The 9,424-nt window shown below is 48.3% G+C and overlaps 1 protein-coding gene across 1 annotated transcript; it reads right to left on the reverse strand.

Annotated features, from left to right (window-relative positions):
• Positions 1-2,525: 2,525 nt before the first annotated feature.
• flbA (developmental regulator FlbA) lies at positions 2,526-4,951 on the reverse strand (the record flags this gene model as incomplete). The annotated part of the gene is made up of 4 exons (XM_025571869.1): positions 2,526-2,672; positions 2,729-2,916; positions 2,970-4,098; positions 4,178-4,951. The coding sequence occupies 4 exons, from the start codon at positions 4,949-4,951 to the stop codon at positions 2,526-2,528; spliced, it is 2,238 nt and encodes a 745-aa protein (XP_025431128.1).
• Positions 4,952-9,424: the final 4,473 nt, after the last annotated feature.

Consider the following 9,424-nt stretch of genomic DNA (forward strand, 5'->3'; position numbering starts at 1 on the left):
AATTATTCTCTTGCGTTCACTTTCTGTATCATCATGGCAAACTCCAACTTCTATCTCACTCTAGCTCGCTTTTCTCCATTAGTGGGATGTTTCACAGACCATACCTCCATCCTTCTAGGCTCTCCCAGTCTATTGTGGTCTTGCAGTCAGTCCCAGATCCCCGGTAAATCACCATCCCCGCCCCGTTTCGCAGGTGATAGCACCACTCGAGGGTGTAGATCAGTCAGTGTATACAGAACAGAATCCAGACCACAAAGCCGACGAGACGCCATGCGCTACTCCTCCTTGAAACAATCGCGGGAACTTGACTTAGTCAGGTAAGCACTTAAAAGATCAGTTCAATATAGTTACTTACGGTGTTCGCGATTATGAACTATCTAAGCATAGTTAACGTAATCAACGGTCGGGCGGGACACACGGTCAGGCGGGCCATCTGGTAATACTAGGCAAAAGGTACTTTTTTAAACACAATATATCTCAACCAGCAAAGTCTAGAAGGATTAACTTTGCTCTGTATAGATTTTAAATCATTTTAAAATTATTTATATACCTTTCAAAAATCAGTATAGATATATTTATCAACTTATTATATTACAATACCTGTATTTTATTTGTATTATATAAGAATTTGAACTAACTATACATATAAATATTTTAAAAATTCTAAAAAAATCATGGGACATCTATTGTTATATATATAATCTATATACAATGTTAGAACTTCTTAAAAGTAGTATTGGTTGATATATAATAGAATTAAAAAGTCATCTTTTATATGGGATACCAGGGTGGCCCACCTGACCGGGTGTCCCGCCCGACCGTTGATTACGTTATAGCTTAGACACTTACATAGCTGACTTAGCTGATATGTTTATCTCTGCATAAGATCCCAATATCGCTTCCACACCTGCGCCCCCCCCCCCCCCAAAAAAAAAGAGCAAGATACCATAATGGCACAACAAGTCAACACCACCTTCATGAACGACGTGTTAGTTCTGTATATACACTAATTGTCACCAAATACCCAGCTTAAGTTCCAGCTCGATGGGAAGGGGCACATTATTACAACAATACCCAGGATGAAGAATGGAGGGAGGTAAGGTACTGTACACATGTACTTTTGTGCCCCGAACCCCTCCTTCCTCCTCTTCCCATGTGCCTTCCATCCCTGCAACCATGACCTCGTGCACCACCACGTGTCGGCCATGTGGTTTATTTATTTTATTTCTTTCCAAAAAGCTTTTCTGTTTCTGGCCCGGTTGTTTGCCTTCCAGCAGTGATGAAGATTTTGATTCATGTTAACAGTTTGAGTCGCCCACGGTCTCGAATATACCTACCCCGCCGTGTTTTGTGATCGGTGCGTGCCTTCAAACTACTTTCGCAGTGTTCTGATCTGTACGGGCGGAGTCAAGTAGATCATAGCTTTGGTTGGGAAATGGTCTGATGTGATAGTATGACCTATCACTCGCGTCTACGTATAGGACTTGCTCTTTTCTTCGAGACGGCAGGGAATGGAAAATTTACGAGGCGTTACTGAGAAGGATCTAGCAAGAATGACAGGTAATTTGCGTTGGTATTCAGAAAAAGTCTTGGGCCTCACTTTGAAGCTCAAAGCGAGCATAGACACGTAATGAAGAATCGGAACATGGCGCACATGTACATAAGCACATAACTCACTCGCTGGATATGGCACATCAAACAGAGAAGTAACCCATGAAAATGCAGACCAAGTATGCTTTCGATGATGCAGGCAAGAACGGGGCGAGGTAAATCAAGGTGTAACATGGGAGGAAAGAAAAGGAAACCATGAGAAAGGGACATATGACGGCGTACACACACATGGATCAATCGGCATTTCGATCAACCGGGTTTATGAGAAACAAGAAGTCGGTCGGAAATGCATGGATGCAGAGAGATGGAGAAATATGGAAATGGGGTAAAAAAAACGCCTCTCTAATGCTGGGATACTGACGGTGTGCTTCAGCCTTCCCTTCTCCGAGTTTGACAGAAGGGATATGAAAAAGGCCGGGGGGTAGGGGAGGGGGGTGGGGGGAAAGGAAGAAACAAGGACAAAGGAAATTGATTATGGAACAAGAAGGATATTCGGTTCCCAGCATCTATCGCATGATCCATCGATCATTAAACATCTTTTTCACTCATCGGTCGTGATGAATGGATTAGTTCGGGTAATCTAGCTACCACAGTAGAGATCCCCATGCCCTTTTCCCGTTGGATAAAGGCTCTCATGCAGTGAAGTAAAGGAGGTCGGAGACGCATAACGTGTAATCATGTCGTGTCAAGTCAAATTTTCGGAAGCAGACCCCCAGGTACGATGGAAGTCACTTTTGTTGGTCGGTAGATGTCTCAATGGACCACCCGACTCATAATTCATGGGTATCTGGCGGCGTCTCAAAGCACACTGGATCCTGTCTGGGCAGTGTCCCCAAAAGCAGTTTTTGATGCAAATTCCAATGATGAGGCAGTGATTAGCTTAGCCCCACGTTGGTCCATTTTCGAGGTGCGTTTCAAGGACGCGCCGAGCGGCTCGCCGAACGCTCCGGTACCGGAGTCGGAGTTGGGGAGTAAGACCGCGGGGCACCGATTAAGTCCACATCGTGCTCCTGAAGGATACTAGCGCACTTGGGATCGCGAAGGAACTTGGGAACCGAGTCCTATTGCAAGTCAGAAATGATTCATAGGGTCGACAAGCATTGGATAAAGGACTTACACTTGACATCAACTTGAAGACCGACGTCTGGGCCATTTCAAATAGATGCACCACCTCTTGGAGACTCTTGAGCATGGATTCATCATCTCCAACGGCCTTGGTCATGCGACTGGCAAGGCTGTTACGCAGAGCATGATCGATGTTCAACTCACAAGGCGAGCCAGGGGCCAAAAATGCGTTGTACAAACCTGCAATGATTAGCAAATATTCGACGAAACCATCTGTGATGGAGGGGGCGTACCATATGCTGCAGCCAGTGTCTCCCGTACCGAATCCGGCTTCCTAAATGTGCCCACCTTCTCCGCCTTGTGGTAAGCCGACGTAAACTCGGACACATCTAGGTAGAAAGAGAGGTTCTCTTCGCAGAGCGAGAAGCGCAAAAATTCGCGGAATAGGAGTCGAAGAGCGGGATCGTGAAGGATGTGGTTCAAGCGGGCGTTGTTCGAGTCCCGTGGGATACCCCTACTGTCGTACATCGAAGTGTCACGAGCTTTGTCCCGTGCAATCCATCCGCAGACTCTCTGTCCCCGTTCAGTAATTCCATAGATCGCATTCTTGGAAGGCTGGAAGGTGGCTATCGAGTCGTCGGGCAAGTTGATGAACTGGTCTTCTTGCAACATCATGATCAACCCATATTTGACGAAAAGCTCGGCAATGAGAACAGTTTCTCGACGCTCGATCGTTGTCGAACAATCCATCAACCAATCGACCGCAGCCTTGCCCGTAAAAGTATTGGAAACAGTCTTGTCCTTGATCTTGCGCTCCTTGGCCATTTTCACACCCACCAATCCGTTGGAGTAGTCGCTCAATGAATCGGAATCAGAGGTAGAAATGCTGCTCTTGACGTTGGGGCCATCTTGTCCAGCGAACCGGCGGAAAATCACTTCAATGGTCGCTCGATCGTGTGATAGCTTGTCAGTCTCAGAATCGCGTTCCAGGTTAACAAGCTGCATTGTGTTGCGCGGCGACTCCAAAACATCGATCACATGACGCGCAGTGATACCGTTGCGCTGGCAGAATCTCTGGAGAATGTTGATGCCCTTGGGGGTAAGCTGATACAATGCGCCTTTGAGAGGGAACAATTGCGATGCTTTTCCATCCACAGACTCGACGAAACGAGCGTCCACAAAACGTTGGCATACTGAGCGAGCCATTTCCTTCGCCATGGAAAATGTGGTGGTTGTGGTAGTAGTGACGATACGGGAAGGGTCCTTGGGGTCTGGCATGCGGTTGGATTGTGAAAATTTGAGAGAGCCCAGGTTGTTGATGGCCTCTTCCGAGGTGAAGGAGTGGTCATATTTGGTGAATCGTACACGATGCGAATCCAGTTTCAGACTGACCATCAAGGTTGAGAACAAATCCATGAAATCCTGCAACCATTGCCCGTTAATCAATCTATCGCTCGGACACTCCATAGATCACTTGTCGCGCATTTTGAGTGTAGCTTACCTTGGTGAACGGGCGGTCATCTTCCGTCATCCGCAACAGTCTGGAGGAAGTCTGATGCATGTTGGCGGGAGCACCAGAATCGATCTCCGGTAATTGTTCGAGAGGAGAAGAAATTCGCTGGATGGTGTGACGACGTCTATCGACCGAGTTTGTCGACTGGTCAGTCACAGCAGGGAAAACGCGGTGGGCGGCAGCGGAATCAACTGGCGCAGGGCTGGACTGTTCGCTGCTGGCGCTGCTATCCGACAATGGTGGAGTCAAAGGTGTACCACCAGGTAAGTCACTGACGCTGACTTGCGAAGCCTTGCGCGAGTGTTTGGTAAGGCTTCCGGAGGATGCAGAAGGCCGCAGCGGGTAATTGGGGCTACCGATGGCGGATAGATTGGCGAGAGCGCTAGAAGTCTTCTCGCGGGCCAAGGCAGCAAATGACCGGCGATTACGACGAGAGGTTGATCCGATTACCGAACCTGTGAAACCTGTTGAGATAGGAGTGGTGGCTGATGAAGAAGAAGTAGCGGTAGCGGAGGTGGTGATGGTGGTAGATGGAGAAGGAGAGGAGGAGGAGGTTGTAGTGGCGGAATGGGAGTGAGCGGGAACTGCGGCGGGCGCGGAATTCTGAAGAGCAGTAGAAGCAGAGGAAGAAGTGCGATTGTGATCCGGGGAGGAGGGAACCGGAATAGTTACGGCAGAAGATCGGGATGGTTGAGGGTAATGAAGGTGTGAGGATGGAGGAGGGGAGCCTTGGTTGAGAGGGACGGAGGATATGGTTGGCATTGAATAGTGCGAACCAGACGAGTGGGAGGAGAAGAAGGAGGGGGGGGGGGGGGAAGGGATTGTATGTATCTATGTAAGATTGGAGCAGGAAAAAAAATCAGAGAAGGAAAAAAAAAAGAAAAAGAAAATTGAAAATAAAAATAAAAAAAAAGAACAAGAAAAAAAAAGATTGGAAAAGGAAAGGGAGAGAAAAGAGGGTCAAGGGCAAAAGAAGGAAGGGGGGGGAGAGTGTGAAGGAAAGAAGAAAAGAGGGACAAGAAAGGGTGGAGGGGTGTGGGTGTGTCTTCTGAATAAGGGAGATAAACCCAAAAATTATTATTTTCCTCAAATTTCTTGAAAGGGAATTCCTGAAACAAAAATCAGGGAGAAAAAATACTTTCTTTTTTATTTCTTCTTGGGTTCTTGTCTGATTCTTTTAGGAACGCAGTGGCTTGGCTATTAGGCAGTCAAAACATTACTGGCTGTTCAAAGTGAAGAAGTGGCTGCAATTGAGGGATCTTCTACAGTTGAAAGAGGAGAAGAAGGTGAAGAGGAGGAGAAATAGAAAGAGAACAGGGAGAACCAGGAAGATGAAGGAAATTAGGAAGAAGAAAAGTAAGAAAGAGCGAGAGTCTGAGTGAGTAAGCGCAAATATACAGTAATATTTGGTAGTTTAAGCAGCAGTAACTAGTGACTATTAGTTAGTGAAAGGCGCATGCAAAGAGAAAAAAGGACAAGGGTGAGCGAGCAAGCAAGCAAGCAAGCAAGCAAGCAAAGAAGGACCCCAGGCCCAGGGGTGTGAAGAATCAGGCCTGTCAGTCTTTGACCCACTGTGCACGCGGACGGTTTCATGCACCAGACAACGTGGGCCAAGGGCAAAGGTGGATGGATCGTCCTTTGGGGCGATCAGAAAAGTGCAGTGCAGTGAAAGCCAGCCAGTCCGCCCGTCGCCCTTCCCTGCAGAGTCCGAGGTCCCGTACTAGTTCCAAGCCCGTATTTTACGGCTCTCGCCGGAAAAAGCAACACCACCACCACCGACTGACGGATATGCAATACATTGATTCCGGTGATTACAGAGGCTTTGAGTGTACCTTGTGGAGGAATTAAGAAGGTCACTTTCGGTTCCTCAGGGGTAATGTAAAGGCCATTGTTGCAAGGAATAAATGATCCCCAATCATGAGGAATATGACACAGGAGCATGGCATACTGATTGCCGAGTCGGAGTCCTCCGTCTGTATCATGATTACGATACCTAGCCGTGGGTGACCCTTTTTGCAACGATTACTGGTCACATACCATACATACAGTTCGAATACCCGCCTTCGACTTTTAGCTAAGCGCATGAGAAGCAAATGTCGGATGATCAGCAGTTTCACATAGATATCCCCAGCTTCTGAAAGTCCCAGGGCACGTACATATTCTGGGGTCAATTGGCTATTTGGCTTCAGATCGATCACCGGCGTCGATTAGAACGTACACATAGTATCATTCGATGTACTAGTGTAGTTAGGTGCACAATTCTTCTTCAGTGTTGCGCATAAGCTATATGACCTCCGGCAATTGAATGATGCCGCACGCCATCAAACTTCCGTCCGTTGTATCTCTTATCATTTGACGAGGAGATTCCTCGGGCCTCGCCTGGAAACCTTCCTGACTCAGCCTGATCAGATGCTATCTATGTTTATTGCATTGAGACCAAGAAGGGACTGATATGCTTCTCCCCAGATGCCCCTACATGCGGTGCGTACGCATCGATGCGCGTAAGCACCTATCTCTAACTATGTAACCAACTGACACTTGCACCTAATGCATCCTCAAACCCATTCAACTCCGGGTGTCTGCCTATTCGAGGGGTTCCTGAGGATTGCTGACCTACCTACTAGGCTACTAGTTACCTCAGTTTCTACCACAGTAAGTTGCGAACAATACAGACGGTACTCCGTATGGCGGGACCCAGTATCGATCGTCAGTTATTGAGTCATTAGTTTCAGTCCGGAAAACCCCCAAGGATGATATCAGCCATTCAGAGCGGCTCGTCACGAATACTCGCAGTAGAACTCTTGCCTTCTACAGTCTAGTGTGCCACTAGGACCAAACAGTATGTTGCTAGAAGCCACTGAGGGCTGAATGAAAGGTGTGAATGCAAGTTACATACCCGACTTGCCCACTGAGGTCCTTCCTTCCACGCCTTAAGTAGTAGAGGTAATTTAGGTCTTCTCCCCACCCCAAACCAGACCACAACCCATTCAGCAGCACGGCTTGGCATGATTTGGGCCCTGGACAAATTACCAAGATAGGTAGGATACTAGGAAGTGTTCTTGCCGCCGTCGCAGACTTGCGGGTGATTGAGTTGGACTGATCTTCTCTTAGCCTCCATTGCTCCTCTCCCCTCTCTCTCTCCTCCTTTTCCCCTCCTCCCCCCAAACGGCTCCAATGGCTTGATTTTGATCCTCACGGACGATGACCATGACCCATTCATATCCATCTTTCGTCGCGACAGCGCATTCAGAAAACTTTAGGAAATTCCCAGAGCTGTTGGTCTTCTTCCCACGTGGGTATCCGCTCAAGCCCAAACCTTGTTGCCCTTGAACAGGACCAACCGAACCAAGCACTTTCTCTGATGCCGATCAATACTTGGACACCAGAGCCTCAGGCCTCAGTCTCTTATCTCGGGAGTTGTGATCCATCAGCCTGTGCCCTGGCTTGCGATCTGTGGCTCGCCCTGACTATTTGACATGCTGCATGTGAGATGTGTATCTCAAGAGTCAATAGAACGTCGATCGCCGGAGTCCACTTCTTCCCCCCCCCCATCATAGAAGCAGCCTCACTAATCACCCTACTCCATACTTCAAGTGTATATACCTGTAACGTCGACAAACAAACAAACAACAGAATCATACCGAGGGCAATGAGCGACAAATAGTGGGGAAGGCCTTCCCGTGTGGCTGTGTTCCGGGCAAGCTTGCTCGACCGCTCGTATTCTCAATCCCACCAGGATTCCTAGGATTATCTAACCTCGAATGATGATTGCCTCTCTTACCTTAGATGACGTCTCCCGGTCTTCCATGACTTTTCCAGGTGTCTTCTGCCTCTTATCCTAGCCGAGACCCATGCCGGTACCACGTGGACACACGTGGAGCAAAGCTGGCGGCTGGGTTGGATTAGTGTGCGTTGCTCAGACGCGTCTTGGCTGAGGTCGCCCGTTACGGTGACCTCCTCACTGCGATCAATCATAATAAGCCCCAGTAAAAAACCTTGAATGAAATGTCAAGATCAGCCTTTCAGAATATCTATCCTATCCAGCATTTCTCTGTCAATTGGGCGCTTGTTGCTCTTACGTAGGAGTATCCATCCGTGTTACAGGCGATCGACCGGTTGAAAAAAGGCTCACTTTAGCACCGCTACTCCAGTGTCGTACGTTATTGTTCCCCCCTCCTTCCCCATCGCATCTATCAAAAGCTAACTTATGACATACATATCAAGGATCGTCCCCTTGTTATATATCACATACTTTTATCAAGGTTCTCTTTATCCACCTGCCCCATACCATTACACACAGAGTCAAACTGTTGGGAAACCACCTTCTTTTCCAGCGTGGCCGGGAACTTGGTTTCTACTAGGGAGCCACTAAGGACAAGTTAATCCAATCCCAATGCACCTTGCCCGTTCGTAGTTTCGTTCCGTCTGTTTCTACCACAAGACTGAGAGACCGGTAGTGGGTGCCGGTCGTGGATGCAAATCTCACCCCAGCTCGGACGAACTCGGCGCGCGCTCGCAGCCTTGGACCAAGACAACACCAAACGAGTTGAAACTACTAGCACAATCCTACTGGAGCCTTGAGCCTTCTTCCGCTGCTCCTTTCTCCTCCATGAGGCTCATTCGGACGAGGCTGATGCGACCGGACTTTATCGAGATGAAGGTCTGATCGCAGTAGGATTGCATCTTAGAGAACTCCCCCGGCCGGCCAGCTACAGCAGGTAAGAAGTGTTCGACATCAGTATCGCACCGACTCTGCGTATGGTTGCCTACGAGATGACAATAATTCCTTTTGTGAAAAGAGACAGGTGGGGGGTTGCCTACCTAGTACCTACCTAGCATATAACTTACTTCCCAAGTACAGTCGTACGTAGCTCACGATCAGATCTTCTACTGCATCTTGTGACCTGTCCCAGGCTTCACGGAGCGGTGAGCCATGAGGGAGGGCCCTGGGAATGGCGTAATCGCGCCCGTTGCCTCATCGGGAAAAGAATCAAGAGACGGTGGAGGAGGGGACTAGGCCCCCAACTGGGGTTTTCTGAGGAAAATTGTGGATCAACAGCCGACTGAAAGTGCGGTAAGGGCGCTTTCTGGGCCGCAGTGCTTTTGCTATCTATTCTAGCGTTGAAACTTGCGCTGTCCCCACCCACTTACACAGGAGTGTACTCCGTAAGTTACTTTTTTCGGTTGTCTTGTCGCTGTTACATAATCAGATATCCCAGGGCTGCTATAGTTCCT

Source organism: Aspergillus saccharolyticus, assembly GCF_003184585.1.
Source record: "Aspergillus saccharolyticus JOP 1030-1 unplaced genomic scaffold BP01scaffold_16, whole genome shotgun sequence".
Classification (NCBI taxonomy): Eukaryota; Fungi; Ascomycota; class Eurotiomycetes; order Eurotiales; family Aspergillaceae; genus Aspergillus; species Aspergillus saccharolyticus.